The 22,830-nt window shown below is 40.0% G+C and overlaps 1 protein-coding gene across 2 annotated transcripts in view; it reads left to right on the top strand.

Moving 5' to 3' along the window:
• Window positions 1-8,958: 8,958 nt before the first annotated feature.
• trps1 (trichorhinophalangeal syndrome I) overlaps window positions 8,959-22,830 on the top strand; it is a 193,509-nt gene continuing 179,637 nt past the window's right edge. The window contains exons 1-2 of one of the 2 annotated variants that reach the window (XM_023974705.2): window positions 8,959-9,245; window positions 14,595-14,924. In XM_023974705.2, coding sequence (XP_023830473.1) covers window positions 14,912-14,924 — 13 coding nt within the window. In that variant the 5' untranslated portion in view covers window positions 8,959-9,245; window positions 14,595-14,911. Of the gene's footprint in view, window positions 9,246-9,457; window positions 9,552-14,594; window positions 14,925-22,830 lie in introns of those variants that run through there. The other variant, XM_070436229.1, reaches the window with a different exon arrangement.

The following is a 22,830-nucleotide window of genomic DNA, read 5'->3' as shown; positions in this document are numbered from 1 at the left end:
TTGTGTGTGTGTGATTGTGTGTGTGTGTGTGTGTGCCCTGCTCGCGCTCGCTCCTCTCTCCCGGTGCGTGTGTGTAATTGTGTGTAGCCTAAGTGAGTGTTGTAATATTGCACAGACACATACATATACAGGCTGGGTTTTCACCTGCTACCTAGGCCAGCCTACACGGTGAGGAATTATTAAACCACGGGGGAGGTTTATGGTTAACAGGAAGGGGATAAAGAGCGGCAGTCCGTAGAGAAATGGGGATATGTGATACCTTTTAGCACTGTTAAAGCGGTGGGGTGTAAGCATTGAGCACCAGCTTCTACCTACTCCCTGGTACATTCCAGCTGGTCAATGCACAATATGGCTTGTTAACAAGGGCTTCATCCCAAATGGCACCCTATTCCCTATATAGTGCACTACTTTTGGCCAGAGTCCTATGGGCCCTACACAGAGAATATGGTACCATTTGGGAGACACACCCAGGACACTATCTCACTTCGCATATATACTGTATATACGGTATATATGTATTTTTCTTATTTAGCAGACGCTCTTATCCAGAGCTACTTACAAGAGCAATTAGGCTTAATTAAGTGCCTTGCTCAAGGGCACATCGGCAGATTTATCACCTAGTCGGCTTTTGGTTACTGGCACAACGCTCTTAACCGCCAGGCTACATGCCGCCCAGGTAGTTATTAGTTTCATAGTTATGAGTTTCCTACAGTTATACACTGTGGAAAATAAATATGATCTGTGTAGTTGGGCTCTTTGATCAGAATCAGTATTGACCACGTAGAATTGGAAGACGTTTCACTTCATGTACTTATTTTTCATGGTGTGTTGAAACGATGGGTGTTGAAAGGATGGGTGTTGAAAGGATGGGTGTTGAAAGGATGGGTGTTGAAAGGATGGGTGTTGAAAGGTTGGGGTGTTGAAATGGAAACGCATGGGGAAAGTATTGAGGGTAACAGATTGCATTTTGCATTTTGCAGCATCTATAATCTCAACATCAAATTCATGATATTGGTCAATATTATAAATCTCTATTGGACCCCTCTTTTAGCTCAGTGAGATTCACAGCGATCTCATTTTGCAAGCGTCTGTAAACTTACTCCCTATCTCCAGCTATCTCCTCACTGCGGCGAACTCTATCAAGGTGTACTGGAAACGTTTTCGTGTCTCTTTTTCCTGCTGAGTATYTGTGTGTGCGTGTGTGCATGCGCGTGTGTGTCTGATGGATTGATGGCACCACTCGGGAAAGGTCATGGTCTCCTGGACCCGTCTGGTGAAACTGACTGAGGTGAGCAGCAGAGAGAGAATGCGGAAGGGGAAAAAAAGTTGAGATAGAAAATACGAGAGAGAGAGAAATATTAACAGAGAGAGAGAGAGAGAGAGAGAGAGAGAGAGAGAGACGAGAGAGAGAGAGAGAGAGAGAGAGAGAGAGAGAGAGAGAGAGAGAGAGAGAGAGAGAGAGAGAGAGCGAGAAAGAAGAAAGAGAGAGAGAGAGAGAAGAGGCGAGAGAGAAGCAGACGACGAAGGAGCGAGAGAGAGGGAGGAAGGGGGAAGGGACAGAGCGAGCACGAGAGAGAGAGAGAACAACCTCTCTGGCTTAATGTCCTTGGTTATGCGAGACAGCCTCCTCGAGCAGTGACTCATTCGGAGAAGTCACAACGAGGCCTGCCATCAGATGATTACGTTAACACCTAGCGGATCTTCCTCTCCTGTTTTCCTCCCTCTCTCACTTCTGTATCCCCTCTCGTCTCTTTATCCTTCCCTCTCCTTCCTCCATCGCCATCTCTCGTTACTATTCCCTCCTCTCTCTTCCCTCTCTCCCTCTCTCCCTCCCCCATCTCCCATCTCTCATCCTTCTCCGTCTCTCTCTCTCTCTGCCTCTCCTCTCTCATCCTCTCTCTCTCTCTCTCGCTCACTCTCTCTTCTCCTCTCTCTCTCTCTCTCCTCTCTGTCCTCTCTCCCTCCTCCTCTCTCTCTCTCATCCTCTCTTTCCCCCCTCTTCTCTCTCTCTCCCCTCTTCTCTCTTCCTTCCTGTCATCTTCTTCCTCTCCTTCTCTCCTTCTTCCTCCCCCCTCCTCTCTTCCTCGCCCTTCCATCCTTCTCTCTCCTCTCTCTTCTTCCTTCCGTCATGCACCTCCTCTCCTCTGCTCTTCCCTCTCTCTCGTCTCACTTAAGTAAGAGCAATGAGAATCCACTTCAGGCACCACAGTTAAAAGAGTGAAGAAGACAGAGAATGCAGCAATGATGTGTACTATTGTTTTTTAACTGCTGTAAACATGAAAAGTGGATCTATTTGAGCAGAACCTATCACCTGCTGATCTGTGTCTCAGCACCACAGGTTAAACCCAGCTGTGTGTCTCACTCAGATATGATACTAATACTACCTAATATTAAGTTCTGGTACAGAAATGACTGTAGGTAACATATTTACTTAATAAATTACATGGTGACATTATTACACTGTAAATAATAACCAAGCCATTTGTTTTTGTTTTCATGGATTAATTGAATCCATATAATACTGAATTATTTGACATTTCACTGTAACTCTGAGTTTGGTGTTCAAATGGGCAACCGTTCCCTTATATGCACTACTTTTCAACCGAGCTCTGGTCAAAAGTAAGCGCACAACTGAGTGCCCATGGGATATAGCCTGATTCTATGAGGCCCTCTACGTAGCCTGTTCCAGAACCTTTAAAAGGGCCTCAGCCTCGGTTAAAACAGAGTATTTTGGGAGGATTCAGTTCTCCACGAAATCCTAACCACTAGCACTCTCCTGGTCTGTGTCTGTCTCTGACCCCAGCCTCACAGCATGGCACTGTTGCGCAATCTGTGAAAGGCCTTTTGATCTAAGCATCACGTTTTTTCCCTTTTTACCCTCTCTGATTGGAGAGGAACGTAGCGAATGAAGCGTGCCACAAGGGCATCGCATGTGCCCTTCTCTCTGTAGGGTGTGGAGGGAGACGAGAGAGAGAGAAGAGAGAGAGAGAGAGAGAGGAGAAGAGAGAGAAGGAAAGAAGAGAGAGAGAGAGAGAGAGAGAGAGAGAGAGAGAGAGAGAGAGAGGACTCAGTGTCCTGTGTCCGCCCTGGTGATGAGATGCTGGCTGTGTTCCTGTCTGTCTGGGCAGTGACTCCACATGGCTGACTTTAGCCTTGGTCTCATTTGATCTTCTCTTCATGAGAGCAGTTCTTCTCAAATTTGAAAAAAAAAAACATTGCTGAGTCTTCCTCTTAAACACACAGTGACTCTGTTTGTCTCCGTGATGCCATGAAGGTGAATAACTCAAATCACACTATTTTGGGTTTGGAGAAAAATAAACGGTATAGTTTACGTCTTGAAATGTTGAGAACAAAACGTACTCAGGTGTAAAATTGCCTTCATTTGGCCCTCATTTTCAAATGGTTTCCCTCGTGCTTCGGAGTGAAAAGTAATGTAGTAATAGCACTTTGAGGAGTTCTTCCAGACAAAAGTTTTCACTTTGTTCTGTAGTTCCACTCAGCGAATTCCATTTGTGGAACTGCATGGATGAAGCAAACATTAAAATTGAAAACTGTCCATTTATGGATCAAATTTGTTCTGCATATACATTTCCACCGCTTGCAGGAAATGCACTTAAAATGTTTAGGTAGTGGATTCATTGAAAATCCTTCCCAGCCATTCTAATATCAATCCAAATACGTTGTCCATTCTTCTTTATTTGTCATTGCGACTGCAGTTTTCGAGGAAAGGCTTGATTTGTTTTATCAGTTCCATTCCTACAATCACTATGTTTACAGTATCATTACAGTTACACTACAGAAAAATCCACTGAAAGTTTCATGTACTGTATGAGTATTTGTGTAAGTATTTGTGCATACCATAGGCCATATCCACCCTGTCCTTGCCAGTTCAGACTTCAGGTTTTGCCATGGAGCCAATTTTCTGTCTCTCACTCAAGTTTCACTCTTAGTAACTTTCTACTTCTTCCTCCATTGGTTGGCCTCTATGGCAACTGTGATGCCTAACAGCTTGTCTCAGAATACCCTTAGTGCTAATGCCCTGTCTCACAGGCTAATAGGTAGATGGTGTGTGAAAGACAGCCAGCCCCAAGCTCTGATTACGTTTCACTGTCCTCCACATTTCTCTTTGTTGAGAAGCGATGATTGTCCCTAATCCTTCTGTGTAGCCATTCCATCCCAACACAAAACGGATGTTGACCCTACCTCCCAAAACAGAACGAAAGTGCTTAAAGAAAGAAAGACAACTAATTTCCAGGTAATCTATCGGTGCATCCGTTTTAAGCCTCAAAACTTAAACAGACAATGATTAACAACACAAGGAAGGCCCGTTCTGCTTAAATGTTACATTCTATTTCGTAACTACGTGAGAATGGACCCTCTGTGGCACGCACGCACGCACACACACACACATACACTCACACACACAAATACACAGACACACACGCCGTGAGAAAACGGTGATCAATACGTTCAGGCAGTGTTTAGCCATCCAGGTGTCCGCCAGGCCAGGAGGTCCGGCTGCAGGGATCCTACTCTGCAGTGTCTGAGATTACAGGGCTCTAGTATAATGACACATTACCTTTTGTTCTCATTTTATTCTGTTCTGGGTTGATGGCTGAGCTACAATCTAATGCTTTCTTTTGTAAAAATCCCCACAAAGGACAACTTTGTCCCAACTGAACAGCATGATGGTTGCATATTTTTTACTCATCTAATTATCCAACTAAATGGTAACAGAAGGCCTGGGGTTTTCAGAAAACGTTTTATGCATTTGAGTGAAAATAGTCAGGTTTGGCTGGCTGGGTTGCAGCYGTGTAAAGTAAAAAAATAAAAAATACTTTGAAGTACTACTTAAGTAGTTTTGGGGGGTATCTGTACTTTACTATACTATTCATATTTTTGACAAATTTTACTTTTACTCCACTACATTCCTAAAGAAAATAATGTACTTTTTACTCCATGCATTTTCCCTGACACCCAAGGTACTCCTTACATCTTGAATGTTTAGCAGGACAGGAAAATGGTCCAATTTACGCACTTATCAAGAGAACATCCCTGGTCATCCCTACTGCCTCTGATCTGGCGGACTCACAAAACACACGTTTTGTTTGTAAATTATGTCTGAGTGTTGGAGCGTGCCCCTGGCTAGCCTTGAATAAAAAATAAAAAAATGTAAATGGTGCTGTCTGGTCTGCTTAATATAAGGAACTTGAAATTATTTATACTTTTCCTTTTACTTTTGATACTTWAGTATAWTTAAAACCAAATACTTTTAGACTTTTARTCAAGTAGTATTTTACTGGGTGACTTTCACTTTTACTTGAATCATTTTCTATGAAGGTATCTTTACTTTTACTCAAGTATGACAATTGGGTACTTTTCCCAGCACTGCTGGGTTATGGTTTCAATCGAATAAGGAAGCAAAATAAAAGACGGAGAACACCAATCACACTGCTCTGATATTGAGGGCAAACAAAATCATACCCACAAGCATGCGTAACCATCATGAAACAATGCTTTTCAAACATGAAGTGAGAGTGACAGAATAAGGAAATGGTGAAGGTCCATACTGTACCAGCAAAATATCAGCTGCTTTCTGTCTAATAGTGCAAAGAAGTAAAACAGCTTGAAAACTGAATACTGGTAATAACACACAGTTTGGCCAAAGTTGTAGCAGGTATATGGATCCATACTGGTACAGTGAAGGCTTAAAACTCAGTATTGAAATAGAAGTCAGTAGATATAGGCTGGGTTGTGCCTCTATATATTAGGTCATAGAATCACAGTGTGAGGCTATGAAAAGCTGTTTGGTACAAGGTCACTCACCCATTACCAGTTCTAAATATTACTGCACCAGGATGTCAAGAGTCAGTCAGCATGGCCGGATGAACGATAATACTGCAACCATAGAAATAGAATCCATAGAACGGGCCTCCTCATTCAAGTCAACGATGGCATAATGGGTGGATTCTATTTCTATGACCGCAACACTATCAGGCAGGAATAGGTGACAGGGGACTAGCCAAGTATTGCATCGCAGAATCTGTTAGACTCACATAACATAATAACCTAAACTATAAATAGGCAACTGTACAAAATACAGTATCTGTACATACTTTGACATCTATTTGGTTGATGATAGTAACAAATCAGAAATGTCTTGTTTTTCTTATGTCTTGGTCTCTTCAGCACTGTTGTAAAGTAAATGTATAGAATGAAACTGTTAAATGTTATGAGTGTGAGTTCGGTATATGAGACGTAATAATATATTGAGGAAGCATGGGGCGACAGGAACATAGTTTTCATTGTCTTTTGACACTAGACCATCTTATTTTTGTATAAAAAAATAAACACATCTAGATGCCTTTTTTCAAAAAATTCCTTTTTCATGAATTTCCACCGCAAAAAAAAACAACAAAAGCATGAGTGTACAGTGAGAACTGACAATAAGTACTGCTTGATATAAAAGGGTCCTCACATCTCATATTCCCTGTCTTAACCGAAGAGGGAAAAAAGAGGGGAATATGGAAAGCCTGTGGAAAGAGTCAGGCAAAGTCTGCTGTGTGATTTCTTCAGTATAACTCGTCCATTGTTTCCTAACCTAGAAAACCCATATTCCACCTTCAATGTGAACAATCGAAACCACGCAATGAGAAGATTGAATTTGAATCCCCTTTTGTAAACACATTGAACCAACTTTGAAAAGAGTTTGCACATAAGTACACACACAGGCAAAGATTCTACACACAAATACCCCACACATTCTCACCAACACATTCTTACACGTCTTATCTGCCCACGAACTGCACTCGCACCGCACCGCAGCACGCACGCACGCACGCACGCACGCACGCACGCACACACACCACCACACACACACACACACACAACACCAACACACACACACACCACACACACACACACACACACACCAACCACACACACACACAACACACCACACCAACACACACACATACATACACACACACTGTGCATGTTACTTTCTTTGGTAAAAGCTCAAAGTTTCAAAATGCGGTTTAAAACCTGATTTTCCCTCAAGACTGCTTGTGTTAAATAAAACTTGAACGATGCCTGGGAGTGTTTTTGCCAGGGACTGCTCACTCTGTGGTGAAACAAAGCAACAGCTTGTAAGGGAAGACTGTTGTGCTTTAAAATTAAATGTATATCTATTCTTTATTTCTTCCCTCAGGCTTACAGTTATATTGGTTCAGAGTGAGTACCTTAACAACAGATGTCATATTTCAACTTGTTTGAAGGAATTAAGAGTATAACTTTTTAAGTCCATTTGGGTATTCTGATGCATTGTGCTTTAGTTCTGATCATGTGGATGGTTAATSGTTTGCTAGAGACAATCCTATAAGATATGAATATGGTGTTTGCYTTCTCTTTTGCCATTTGAGCTACTAACCAAACTCATACATTTCTTTGATTTTGTTTTTAAACAAGCTTGTTGCATATCTCAAAGAGTGAAAGAAACMTAATTTTTTTTTATAGAGTGTGTTGGTAAATGTATTTAAAACATAATTATTATTATCATTAGTAGTAGTATTACTATCGTTATTATTATTATTATTATTGTTATTATTCACATATCATTTATCTCAAAACGTCCCTTATGTCTTTCATCAGCAACTTCATTTTCAATTTGCAACTTAGTATGCATTCCAGTTTTGTATTTACAATCTATAAACAAAATGAACTTRATGCATGTCTAAATTACGTTAGTTCTTTGTTAACAAATGTGCTCTATTATATTTTTCACTGAGAGGAAAAGTGTAAAAAAGTGAATTTCAGTGTAAAAAAGTGCATTTCAGTGTTGAAAAAGTGTATTTTAGTGTAAAAAGGTGCATTTCAGTGTAATAAAGTGCATTTCACATCTGTAGTATACATTTAGACAGATCTCCCACCTTTACACTGTTTTGTATCTCCTTTTTAATAAAGCATTACTTATGATCTATTAAGCTGCTAGAGATGCTGGAGTCCTCAGGTTAGGATGGCATTTATGGTGATATGGAAACCCTGTKTACTGGAACAAACTAGATTGATTGATCATGAGTTTTTAATGAAGAGGCAATAATGGGAGTATTTTCATATTTCTTCAAGTGTGGCTTTTTGTGTGCATGTAGAAGCTTACGCAACATGCTAGAGATACTTTTTCTACGAAGAAAAAGTAAAAATGTTATCCCCTTAAACCCCGGTAGAATATAAACTCTTCACTTATAATAGTGCCAACATTATGAGAATGGAAGGTGCAATATAGAGCAGCCAGTAGGATCTTTTTGATACCCTACTTTTAAAAGAAATGGTGAATAAAACTTAATAGAATAGATTAACTCAGCACAACCTAATATTATCCCTGACATCAGTAAGGCCATTGCGAGATTAAAGGATCAAATCAATTGTGTTATCATAGTGTATAAATCTTAATTTCAGTCTGGAAAAATGTATATAATCTACGCTTAGTCTTGGACATTTCAATAACCACAGTCTTGTGATTTGTTGGAATTGTGATGATTTCTCGACTAAAGAAAATAATGTCTATCATACACAGAATAGTAAAGTTGTGCAACTTTATGTCATGATTTCCAACTTTCATAGCAATAAAATATACCCATAACATAATTCAGAAATACCTAGGTCTAATGAACATAATATTTTGTATCAGAGCAGATTTTCTGTTAAACATACCTATATTCACACTAAATCGACATTAAGCCAACCATATATCAATATAGGGATCATATACGATTAATATTAGGCCATTTCAAATATTAAGATGAAGTGGATAAACTGTTCACTTGTTATTATTGCGTTATAGCTTGGTAGTGAGGATCAGGGATGCATCTGTCCCTTTAAGAACGACCGGTCTGGGGTGGCGCTTTCCTCCGCAAGGGCTTCTTGATATTAATAGTGTTGGTGTCTTGAAACTGACGTAATGCTTGGAGTCTGAGGTCCTGTCAAGCGATAACATTTCTGATAAAGAACTGGGATCACTGCAAACTAACCCTCCTTTTCCATCCAGACTCGAGCGTTTTAAATATTATACACAGTCACCCTGATTCCACGTGCACAGGCGAGATTCGAAATATTATATCCCCTCTAACAAAAAAGAAATAGTAGGCTACCCCGAGATCAACAAACAAACAGCACAAAGACGGTTCATGGCTTACGCCAAAGCTCCACCATCTTTCAGACTGCAAAGACTATTGCAATTTAATCAACAGGTAAGGACAAAGCGAATCAATGCACGTTACGAGTACGGAGGCGAACAATGTGAAATTACAGTAGTTCCAGAATGCGGATCGCTTTTAGAGAATGTTATGTAATAACTAAGGGATTTCGTGAATCAGTAGTGAGCTACTTTGCTGTAAAAAAAAACCCAGCAGGGCTTCTCGGATTTCACATGGCATGTAGGTTTTGTTGGGTCAAACGCGTGAGAAATTGAAATGGGCTACTTGGTAGAAGCAGTAGCCGTAATAGAGGGTGTAAATATTGAGACAAGGGAGAATAACATGAGTTCCGATCAGTAGGTTTGTGGCTTACTTTTCCCTTCCAATTTCATTTATTAATTCGATTTCAGATGTTGTAGCATTCTTGTAAAGGCGCGACGCATTCTGGATAGGTGTTGGAGACAGATAGTTATGGTCTTGAGAATATCTGTGATCTAAGTCACACAAACACACTAATAAGACGAGGATTTTATTTGGCGCATCGCGTATTTCTGTTTTCATTGTTCGTATTTGAGAGCATGGTAGAGAGTATGTTAAGTTACAATGTATTTTTTTCGGCTTCTGAAACTTTGTATATATTTTGAAGTGTATTTTGATGTTTAATGATTCATTCATGTCGAGAACTGAGTTAAGTTTCCCACTCAACTTTCCGTTAACGGCAATGTTCCTCAAAGATAAGAAAATGCGTAGGCATGGCAACACACTTGGGTCAGAAGAATATTTCAACTAATTACAATAAAATGCACATCCATAAGATTTCACCAGTAGCCTATTTTCTAAACGTTCCACATGTTATTCGTAACCTTCGAAGTTCTAAGTTTTTGGTTTTTAGAATGTTCAAGTCATCTACTAACTTTGTTACAAAACAAGAAATGTAACAACGTGCTTGTAACTTTATCAATGACCAATCACTTGTTAATTCCTCCTAAAAAAAAGTGAGTCATTTCTCAAAAGTCTTAAATATATTTTCCATTTCAGGGGATTAGGCTACATCTCAAAGGAGATGACACAGAGGTGCAGTGTGTGTGTGTCTGTGGAAATTCAGAAAGTTTAGAGCAGCATGACTGGGCATCTTGATGAAGCAGTTCACTTTTGCAGAAACTCAGCATAGCTTTTCATTATGTTTTGCTACAAGTGTTATAAATATAATATAATTCTGCCTTATTACTTATACCTGCCCTATTACTTTTATGAGGAGGTGAGATATTTTGGTCAGCTACTCCTCTACTCTTGGTGCAAAGGGCTACTTTCAGAGGCATGTACAACTTTGTTACTGGTAGTGTAAAACAGTTACATATTCTCAGTGTGTATGCTTGATAGTTACATTATAACCATGTACATAGTAGCAAATAACCCCCTAAAGGTATTGACTTTTTCAAAAGCATAACGTTTAACATTTAGACAATGTTTCTGTCGATCTAAACTGACTATTTTTCAGTTGGTAAGATCTAAGATCATCTATGAGCACAACTCTAAATCACCCGATTTTCAACTTCACTTAGGCTCTTGTTTGTAGTTACATTGTTATGACACAAAATTCCCCTGTTGGTTCCAGTAGAGGACTCATACTCTTTCCTGTAAACTGTGAAACCAACCTTCCTACACGCCAACATGGGTCTGGAAATGATACACCTTCTGTCTATGAAAGCCCTCTTTCTTGTCAGTGAAAGTTTGTTAATGATGTGGCCAAAGCAAATAAATGCTTTTCATCATTCAGAGGGGAGAAAGGTTAAGCTGAAACATAGTCTCAACAACAGTCTGTGTTTAACAATAGTTTAGTTATTTGGACACCTGTATGTCTTATAGACAAATTATTTCTGCCTTAATAGTGTTAACACACACATGCATAAATAGTATTTATTATAAATAATATGCATCAAAACATCTGGTTGCAAAAATCCACTTRTAAAAGTAGACTTTGTCCTCACTGTAGCCTTGTATGTATTAAATCTGATACGTGAAGCACTTGGTAAACCGTTAATTAATTAGGTTTACACTGTACAATGTTTTGTCACACAATCCATTGATGTAAGCAGCCACTCTAGCCTAATTTTCTAAGAAGATTTTACTTTTGCTTTTATTAGAGGATTATGGAAAATAAAATTACTTATCATGAGTATTCTGTGGTACTCTATACAGGGAGTGTTTCTTTCAAAAGTGAAAGAAAGATCCACATGGTTAGTTTGATAAGAGCTGTTTGAAGTGACTGCTGAATTGTGCTAGGTATATTTGAAATGTAAATGGATTCCCATCTGTGAGTTCTTTGGAGGGGGGTATGCAATAGATCAACTCTTGTATAGTTAGGAACTTTACGGCTGACAGATGAATTTGGGTCTCGTTGGTATGAGAAAGCAACAGTGGGGGGTTTGCATTTGTTATACATGGCTTTAGAGTTTTCACAACTACTTTTAGGGAGATTTTTTCGAATCGCTGTGAGGCCAGCCTTTCACTTCGCGGTGTATCTTTGTACCAGATTCACCACGTAGGTGCTGCTTAATAATTCATTATTAATGAAAATAAAATATTTTGAGGCCTCATGAAATAAAAAAAAGTTACATATAATATAGAAACTGGTAATGTCTTGAATCGTAAAGGACATGAGAAACCAAGAGCAGATAAAAACGGCGCATGGCTCCTTGTAAAATTGTAGACATCAAAGATGATCATGTAATATGACACGCAGGCTACTACAGAAATGAGGTACAATTGTGATACATTAAGGTTTAGATTTGTTTGGTCGACCCAGACATCCTTCATTGCAATTCAGCAATGTTTCAGCTTTTTCTGGAGGCAGTTGTATCTCAATGAAAACARATTGAAACTGAAAATCCGACATACTGTATGACATCTGTATAGTCATTTTTGACCCTGGAACAGGTTGTGTAGGTTACTCCCCTCATGTCCATGCACTTAAATAGACAAAGGAAGCTTAGATTTACCATGAATAAAGGCCTACTCACATGTATGTTCTCACGTTGGTGTCTATGGAACACTATGGCCTGTCTCTTTAACCGAAAAGTGCCAACAAGGGTACATTTTGTTAGAATTTCGAAACCCTTAAAATAAAGCTTATTTGTTTGAGAATTAGAACCACTTACTTGTGTTAGAAAAGGTTCATAAAATAAAAAGTGTTACTGCTTGACAGACAGTGGCTCTTTGCATTTACATTTCAAATATACCTAGCACAACTCTTTGCAATCATTACTAATTTAGTGTGTTTAAGCAAAACATATGTTGGTGCTTTTAGGGTTAAAAACATTTTCATGCTTTTGCAAATGGCTAGACACCTTCCCTGGTGGTTTGATACATGCAACCAGGAGAGGCAGGAAACTTTCGATTTTCTTAAACCATTTGACGTGATTCTAAAGTTTACTTAGAGAGGACAGACAGTAAATGGTAGCCTTAAAAACTTTTAATAGCACCTTAGATTCACCCTGGTAAGCAAATAGTTTGTTTTCCAGATTTGTGGGAAAATGGAACCAGGGTAGGAGTATGTATAAGCAATAGTTGTTGATACAGCTACTTTTTCTCTTTTTATTTGTTTTAAAAAGTCCTTCTCACTGTCAGTTGCTGATGCAAGACGTGACAGTTCATGTTTTTCACACAACCGTTGTATTTAACAGATCTTTTTTTCTCAAAATTCCATATATTCTGAACAACAACCTCTTAAAAGACTAGAAAGTAGGCTTTGTTCTATAGGCTAATAGGGCTCTGCGACATGTTCACCTGTTAACGCAAGTCAGTACTTTAACTACAAATAAAGGTTTCCCCAGTGGAAAAGCTCCTCAATGTGTCCCCTCCAGCCATGTGGATGGGGGTGGCTTGTACTTGCCTGGCTACACCTCCACATGGCTCTGGCCAACTGACATTTCTTCTCCACCATGAGTCTGGATTTGCCCCCCTCCCAGACGATTTCCCTGGGAGGGAATCAACTAATTATCTAGCTTTGATCATTTGAATCAGCTGTGTAGTGTTAGGGCAAAAACCAAAACGTGCACCCCTTGGGGTCCTGAGGTCCCTGTTTGGGAAATGCAGGGTTAAGGTTAGGGTGAGGGTTAGGTAAGGGTTATGGTTAAGGTTAGGGTAAGGGTAGGAGTTAAGGTTAGGGTTTAGGGGTAGGGATGTCCCAAGGATCCCGGATAGCACTAACCAAATTTGAAGTCACACAAACGACTTCTAGGATGGCAGTTTCCGACTGAATTTATGTAGTGATCGATAGAGCAGCGGAATTAAATTCAGGGTGAGTCGTCAGGCAAGGCTTGCACTGGGCTCTGTATGCAGCAGTGGCTTGAGGTGTGGTTTACAAGGTGTAATGATGTAGGACTAGACACTTGCTGTTTCATATTTGGGATAAATCAAGAGTCCTGCTATCTGTGTCGGGTAGACATTTTGTGTAGGTTTAGGTCAGGAATTTCCCTTTATTTGCCCCAGCCACACAAGTACCCTACCCTCTGTTCTACACCATACTTATAAAGAGAGTGTGTGTGTGTCTATTTACTGTATCTTAGGATTTCCATAGTGCKCTTTGGGGATAGCCAGTATTGAAATTCCCTACCCATCACCAAGAGACAGATATACCCATTGATTAGGAAAAGAGTTTGCTAAAAACGTGGTCCGTCCCCTCTCCTCTCTGGAACACTGACGAGTCAGTTTTGCCTCTCAGTTTATGATGTGTTAGCTCGTTTCTAAGTGTCTGTCTATCAGTGTGTGTTCTTTCTTTCCTCCATTATTTTTCAGTGTTTTTCCTTCTCTCATTGTGGTTTAGTGTTCCTCTCTGCYTCTGTGTGGTCTAGGCCGGCTGTAGTGGGCACAGCATAGGCCATTACATTGTCTCAGACAGGTTGGACAGGATGACTCGTCAAGAAGAAGGGGGAAAATAGTGTTCCCCCGATAATGTTTGTTTTCCTGTTTCCAATTTGGATTGCCAGAGGGCCTGTCGTACCGTTAGAGCTCCTATTCATTCATGAGTCCGACAGACCGGCAGTTTGATGATGCCTGCTGCTTGCTGCTAACACGGCGCAGGACTGACTCTGATTTCTAATGACCACGTCGTTAATTGTGTTTTTACTGATCATTGTTCTTTCTCTCGAAATCACATGGAATGCAAGATGTCGGTCTGTATGGTCTTCCTAACTTTTATAACTTTTTAACTCGTTCCAGCTTCCAAGCTTTAAAAAATATATACTACTTTTGAGGTCTACTTGCATGTTTGATGTGCATTTGTGGGATACGTTTTTAGATACATGTAGGCTTTAAAGAACATATGGTGTTGATTTAGCTTTTTTGTGCTTCCTTGATTTTTACGTGAGTTTTCTTTCTGTTTTGAACGGTGTGTGATTGCAGAGAGAGAAGCATTGTGACTCGTGCTGCGGTGGAACCCAGGACTGCTATTACCTGTAATCTCCTCTGAAGACACAGGTGGGAGAAGAGAACAACCTTTAAGAAATCTGAGAAAGACCCTGCCAACAACAACAACAACAATAATAACAACAACAACAACAACAGCAAGACCAAAGAAAAGACAATGGAATAAATGCATCTCCGGCATGGACGTGGAATAAAGGATACCTCAGTCAAGAACCAGGGCAAGGACTCTGGATGTTGTTTCTACTCTGATATCTGGCTCCCTGTGGAATCTGTGCTGATAATGCGCTAACCCAATGCTCGGCAGAGGTATGTATGCTCTCTATTCTTCTATGTCCTGCTATCTGTGACTTGAATAATACATCGATTAGGCTTAAAAATATTGTGAATGGTGTTTTATTTTTACGTAACTTGAAGTCGTGGCAAGTCAGTGGAGGCCCAAAGTGAATGGGCCCAAAATGGTTAGGATTGTGATGTTGTATTTCTATAATTTCGGAAACCAAGTCCCAGGCGGGTTTCTCAAAATATGTTTTATAGTACTGTAGCATGATCCTCGTTGTAGTGGAGTTGTATTGTTCGGCATTTTATTTTAAACAGTTTTATGTTCTTAGCTTTGGTATATTCCAGCATTTTGATCTGGTGTTTAAGTCACTACCATCTGTATTCTTTTAGCTTATGTGGAATGTTGTCTATATGGACTTAATGTTGTCTATATGGACTTAATGTTGTCTATATTGACTTCATGTTGTCTATATATTGACTTAATGTTGTCTATATGGACTTAATGTTGTCTATATATTGACTTCATGTTGTCTATATTGACTTCATGTTGTCTATATTGACTTCATATTGTCCTATAATTAAAAACCCCCTTTTTTATGGTTGTTTTTTTTTCTATATATTGACTTCAATATTGTCTATAATTGACTTGCATATTGTCTATATTAACTTCATGTTGTCTATATATTGACTTCAATATTGTCTATATTGACTTCATGTTGTCTATTTGCCTTCATATTGTCTATATTGACTTCATGTTGTCTTTATATTGACTTCATGTTGTCTATATTGACTTCATGTTGTCTATATTGACTTCATATTGTCTATATTGACTTCATATTGTCTATATTGACTTTCATGTTGTCTATATTGACTTCATATTGTCTATATTGACTTCATATTGGTCTATATTGACTTCATGTTGTCTATATTGACTTCATGTTGTCTATTTGACTTCATATTGTCTATATTGACTTCTGTTGTCTATATTGACTTCATATTGTCTATATTGACTTCATGTTGTCTATATTGACTTCAATATTGTCTATATTGACTTCATGTTGTCTATATTGACTTCATATTGTCTATATTGACTTCATATTGTCTATATTGACTTCATGTTGTCTATATTGACTTCATGTTGTCTAATATTGAGCTTCATGTTGTCTATATATTGACTTCATATTGACTTCATGTTGTCCATATTGACTTCATGTTGTCTATATTTGAACTTCATATTGTCTATATTGACTTCATATTGTCTATATTATTGACTTCAATATTTGACTTCATGTTGTCCTATATTGACTTCATGTTGTCTATATTGAACTTCAATATTGTCTATATATTGACTTCATATTGACTTCATGTTGTCTATATTGACTTCATGTTGTCTATATTGACTTCATGTTGTCTATCACTGTTTTTCTCCCTGGGCCACACACATGCTCATGGTTCCCCAGTCGTCTAACATTCTTCGTTCACTCTGCTCTTGTCTATATGCTTCAACTAATCGTTTTTCATCTTATTGTTTGTATCGTCATGATCTCATCCTTTACAAAAGGTTCCAGGAGGCTGTTGCTACAGTATAAAGTAGGTTTCTACAGTGTTGTTATAGCTTACTCATACCTAACATGTATTCATACTAAGAAACAAAGTTCAGGTTCTTTTGCAGGGTAGGTTGGAGAAAGTTACTGGCAGTACATATAGATAACAGCATTTCAGGGTATTGACTGATGAAACATGAATGCTGCTTTGCCTTTGCTGTGAACCTGCAGAGGAATAATTAATTATGGAGATGAGCCTAATTAGTGGGTGAACCAACACCTGTCATTTTTCTAAACAGCTCAATTTGTCTTCCATTCAACAGTGTGTCCTTGTGCCTGTCATTAGCCAATACTTGCACCTTATCACTCCTGATAAGTATTCTACAGTATTGCAACATTAACATTATTTAAGAATTACAGTCTTTGGTTTTAATCGCAAGAAGAATTCAGCCATTTAGGCTGTTTATTTCCAAATCAAGTATTATGTTATTTTCTGTGCGTTGCACTATTGTACTCGCAGACTTTAGTCTTCAGAGTAATAATGCAAAAGCGACGAGCGTAGAAATTAAATAATCTCATTATGTTTGGAAAGTGAACACAGTTGAGGGTTTGGACTTCTGGACAGTGGTTGAACTCAAATGCCGTATCTCAAAAAGTGTGCCATGATAGAACATTCTCTCTCTGTCTGGATAGGCATGTTAAACACTTGATAATGAGCAGCTATTACGAGACATTTTCTTTGTTAACGCTGCAGAAAGGTTTTCTCATGACGGTCTTGCTATTTCAGCAGATTTGTATAATGTTTAACATATGCTATCTTTTCCATCCAGACTACTCAAAACTGAAAATGTCTCTGTACTTAAGAAACACCATTACCTCTGTTACAGGAGCTAGTGTTATAATGCGCTTAGCTCAAAGATTTCACTTGGTACTGGGAGGTAGGGAGTGTGTTTCATAGAGACAGCTGAGCTATTGTTAACAACCAACATGCATTCATTTGATCCATGTATTTCACATTTCATTCTCATACTAAACTCAGCCATAGAAAACATAGCCCCAAAGAAAACAATTACAATGTTGCCTATTTGAAATACTTATTTCAATTTTAATTTACACCAACTATACAAGCCCATCCTGCTCTTACCGTGGTAACTGTTTGTATAAAGTGAGGGGCTTGTAGCTCATTTAGTAGAGTATTACGCTTGCAATGCCAGCATAGTGGGTTAGATTCCCGGGACCATCCGCAAAATTAATGCACTGTAAGTCGCTTAGGATAAAGGCATCTGCTAAATGTCTTCAGTTATATTATTATAATATTGCATCTAGATGTACTTCTAATTTACGTGAGCTAAATGTGGGACATCAGGTGTGGGCGAGGTGGATAGAGGATGTTGTTTGACATGTCATATGAGCCCATTCAGAGTGCTGAGTGTGAAGCCATCATCCAGATCAATGTCTGTGCTGAGACCTGTTACTTTTTAAATATACAAGTCCAGGTAGTGATATGTTTTAGTAGGCTAATCATTATTTATTTTTTGTGGGTAGATCAGCTTTAATATTGCAGATAGATTGTAGCTTCCAGCAATGTAATCGTCAGCATAATTTGCAATTCCCCATATATTTATTATGTAAATATATATATTAATTAGGCTAATCATTATAATATATCAAATATATCAATATATCAAATATTCCATTTAGCAGACACTGTTATCCAAGGCGACCTACAGTCATGTTTGTATACATTTGAAGTATTATATGATATTAATGTGATATTAATGACACAAATATTGACTGAAGTTCTAACACACAGGCGATTTTACAGGACCAATAGTGTGAATACCCAAACACACAAATTTTATTCTGAGCTATTCTGAACTCACACGGACAAAAGTTTCACATAAAGAAGATATGGCCTTAACTTGAAAAATTAGCTGTTGTTTTAACTAATTCACCCCTTTTCTGATAACAGTTTTGTTGGACGGAAGCAAAAATACTAGGCTCATTAAATGCAGCCTTGATTTTTGTAATCCTTGTGAATTATATTAAGAAATAGGTGAGTCGTCAGCGCAATGCTTCTGTAGGAACAAGCCTCAGTGATATATGGTGTGCCAACGTGTTTGAAGGACGCGCTGTGCCAAATGATTCTATAAGTGCTTATTTAAAAGTCTAAAGACAAGAAAATTTTTCATGGTTTTCCGGTGTCTGTATAAATATTTCTTGTTGGCTTGGTTCTGCTGTTGCTACTCTATGGCACAGCGGGCCGGGTTTTTTCAGGCCATGTCAGCCAGTTACTGTAGCTCTCTCATGTCCACAGCTTTCTCTTTAACCTAAAGTATATGGTGCCCCATTTCAGTCCATTTGTCCTTCAAGTAATTTATTTCTATTTTTTAAACCCTTAAATTCTTGTTAGGTATAGTCTTTTTTCTACACAGTGCAAGGTAACTGAGCTCTGGATGTCCATTGCTCTTTGTTCGAGGCGTACAGTCTTTTTGACCGCTTTTTATTTCCCAGAACAGGATGGAAATCATACATGTGTAACTTGGAACATGTAGGGCATCGAAAAGATGCTTATCATTACGCAGAGCAAGATAATGATCTCTTTGATTGCTGAGTGGAATTGAAACTCTGGTCGGTCGTCTTTTTCACTCTGTCACTTCGCAGCGGTGTTTAACATTACCACGTGAGGTAATTATGATCAGCAAGAACACTGACTTGTACCCCACATGAGGTTGTGGTTGAAATGAGGTCTTCTGAAAGAAAAGTGCCATTAGAGTTCTAGAAGGGTGGCGTGAACCTGCTCATTAAGGAAGGAAAGTTTGAACGTTGGTGGCTGATTACGCCGTCATCTACCCCTCATTCCTCTGCAACTTATTGCAATAACCCTGAACCCCGCTGAACTAATCTAATTAGTTTGAGAACAAGAAATTATCCTGGATCATTTGCAGAATGCTAGACAAAGGAGCGATTCATTCTCGTGGCGTTAAAAAAGAAATGGTTAAGTGCAGGCCTGCCTGTTGTTTTTAGTGGATTATTTCCGCAAGGCCTGCACCATATGGTGGTGGAAAAAAAGGCCCCAAAAGGGGCAAAGAAAAAGGGGGACGGGCGCTACAATGAAGCTGCAAAAACAAAGCGTCTTGAGTCAAAACCCATTAAATTAAAGGGTAATGTCAAATGCACCACACACTCAGAGGTTGATTATTTTAAAAGCCAAACTGCATTAATCAACCTCTTCATCATCATCTGTGGCAGCTTGAACAATGTTTTTTCTTTGCCCTTTTTTTGCATCTAATTGCAGATACAAAAAAACCGGACAAAATGGTACCGACCACACTGTTCACACATATGAGTCGTCTGGTCAGGATCAGCCCAGGAACAATATTGAGCCGCTAGTCCAGAACTCCAGACTGTACATTGTTGAGTAATTCTACGTTGCCAGGCTATTGGTGGGGCTCCATTTCAGGTTGCCAGGGGACAGAGATTGCATTCCTTCCTTGTCCATAACTACCCAGGATCCTCCAGGATCAGACCACCAAGGTGTGCCACCCTCATTGGCCACTACTGGGGTGTCTTGCGGCCAGTAGTAGCCCGATGGGAAAATTTGACTTGTTAAATACTGACCTGGGGCAGATGAATTTACATGCGTCCCAACCCAAGGCTAGTCTCTTCACTTGCCAAAGCAATTAAGAACCGTGAACGCTCTCTTTCCTGATGGGGTTGCTTTCCCAAACACTCCAAATAATCCACCCTCACCCCCTCCTCTCCACAGAAAGGCCAATTCACAAATGTAGGTGTTGCTACAACATCGGGGAAGACGAGCATTACGTTTGACTATAGCCTACCTGGTTGAAAAGCCTTCTTTCTTTTGCTAATTGAAGGTTTAGAGGATAGAAGCTATTCTGAGTATGCTAGGGCAGTCCACTGTATGTCTGTGGCTGCTAAACTCAGAAGCAGTCTGAGTCCTCTCCCTTTACGTTAGTGGTTATTATCCAGCAGAGGAGTGTGTATCAGTCTGGAGTCTGAACTCTCCATTGTCGCTGTTTTCTCAGTGTGTTGTATCACTGTTACTGTCCTTGACAATGGGCCTTAGCTGTATTTAAGAGCATTGTAGAAGTCACAGGGAAGTCTCACAGACTGATGTATACCAGAACCACATTAAAGTAGAACTGACACCGTTTGAACTACTTTGCAGAAATGAAAAAAACAGATAATCATAATATCGCTCTAAAATATAACATTTGCAGTTTATGCTTCAAAACAAACTTTATAAGAGGTTTTAAAAATAAGTTACATTTGACTGAAAATTCCATTACGTAGAGTAAGGCATTGTTGGCAGAATTAAATGGATGCAYTCAATGCATGATTAATAGTCTAATAGTCTAATACATTTTGCTATCAGGTTGTAAATCATAGCTAGTTCATAGTTTGCTGCCTCCAGCCATTCAGGAGATGAACTGTTTCAGTTTCACTGACCCAATATTTTGAGAGACAAAAAAGGGCCAGAAGAATGCTACCCGCCCCAATGTATAGTACCAACTGTAAAGTTTGATGGAGGAGGAATACTGGTCTGGGGCTGTTTTCATGGTTCGGCCTAGGCCCCTTAGTTCCAGTGAAGGGAAATCTTAACGCTACAGAATACAATGGCATTGTAGACGATTCTGTGCTTCCAACTTTGTGGCAACAGTTTGGGGAAGGACCTTTTCTGTTTCAGCATGACTATGCCCCCGTGCACAAAGCGAGGTCCATATAGAAATGCTTTGTCGAGATTGGTGTGGAAGAACTTGACTGACCTGCACAGAGGCTTGACCTCAACCCCATCGAACACCTTTGGGATGAATTGGAACGTCGACTGCAAGCCAGGCCTAATCGCCCAACATCAGTGCCCAACCTCACTAATGTTCTTGTGGCTGAATGGAAGCAAGTCCCTGCAAAAATGTTCCAACATGTAGTGGAAGCCTTCACAGAAGAGTGGAGGCTGTTATAGCAGCAAAGGGGGGACCAACTCCATATTAATGCCCATCATTTTGAAATGAGATGTTCGACAAACAGGTGTCCACATACTTTTGGCTGTGTAGTATATGTGTTATATTTGTGTTGGTGATGGTTGTTGGCTTATCATCCTGATAAGGAGTTACAGTACAAAGCTTTATCGAACTTCATAGTGAAACAAAATAGTTACCAACTTTTATATTTGGATTGTGAARACGACGATGCTCTTTATGTATCGAGGAAGCTTTGTTCTCCTAATATAGAGCAGACTCTTTTAGTAGTTTACTATTGACTTTCTGGCAGGAAAGGAGACGGTCCCCTTGCCTCGACAGAACCCATAGAGAAACCTCCTCCCTCTAGCCTTTCTCCCTGCCAGAACCCTGCTCTGGTTGCTGTCGGTATCCTGTCATAAGAGACATACGTTTGGTAGCTCAACTCTTTATCTCTCCCACGCTCCACCCCCCTCTCCTCAGCCCTGGTACCGTCCCATAACTCTTCAGGCATTCCTGTGGACCAGACAGAGAGTGGGTCTGCAGCCGTTCCACCAGGCCCACTCAGCACCTATTATGGTCAACGGGCCGTGGTCGCTGTCAGACCCGGCGCGTTTTGATTCACTGTCCGCCCCGTATCTTCCTGCCTGCGCCTCTTTTCACCATGTTCTTAACTTCCCAGATAGGAGATAAAATATCCATAAACAGCACTTGAAAGAAAATGTAAATGTTTATAGACTTCCTGCGAGACTTATCTGATATTGTTCTTATTTATACGTCCAGGAGTTGACTAAAAGTTGCCTGGGACAAGCCAAAACTCAGCTAAAGCCCCTCTTAGTACAGGGAGCCTGGGCTGTGCCAGTGGAGGCTGCGACTGAACAGAAGGTTTAAGTGGACAGTTGGCCCTGTAGACGAGGAGCAAGGCTGTCACTGGGGCTGGAAAGAATTCTGAGATAGTACAAGACATTCTCTTCTTCAAGTCCACCCCCAGCCTAATGCAATGCACCCTCAGCCCCAGTCCCAGCCTTAAATGACCAGCACACTCTCTTATCTTGATAATGGGCTGAGTGTGGAGCTTTGTGAAACATGGCTGAGTTCAGTGTGTGTGTACACTGTTCAGGGTGGGCTGCCTGGTGGTTTTATCAGACTCCGATCTGCTTTTAAGGGAATTTGCTTACAGTGGAGTGTGAAGAGGGTGCTGACAGGACGGTGTCAGCGTTTGCTTTCCCCCAGCATACAGTACATATAGCCCCTGTTGAGAGAAGGTCTTTCCCCCAGTACACAGGGCCCCTGGTGAGAGAAGGTCTTTCCCCCAGTACACAGAGCCCCTGGGAGCAGGGCCGCTAACTGCTGCATGGAGAGAGACTGGGAGGAGGGCAGCTAACTGCTCCATGGAGAGAGACTGGGAGG

This window comes from Salvelinus sp. IW2-2015, linkage group LG30 (assembly GCF_002910315.2).
Source record: "Salvelinus sp. IW2-2015 linkage group LG30, ASM291031v2, whole genome shotgun sequence".
Classification (NCBI taxonomy): domain Eukaryota; kingdom Metazoa; phylum Chordata; class Actinopteri; order Salmoniformes; family Salmonidae; genus Salvelinus; species Salvelinus sp. IW2-2015.
This window is presented reverse-complemented; position numbering and strand designations above follow the sequence as displayed.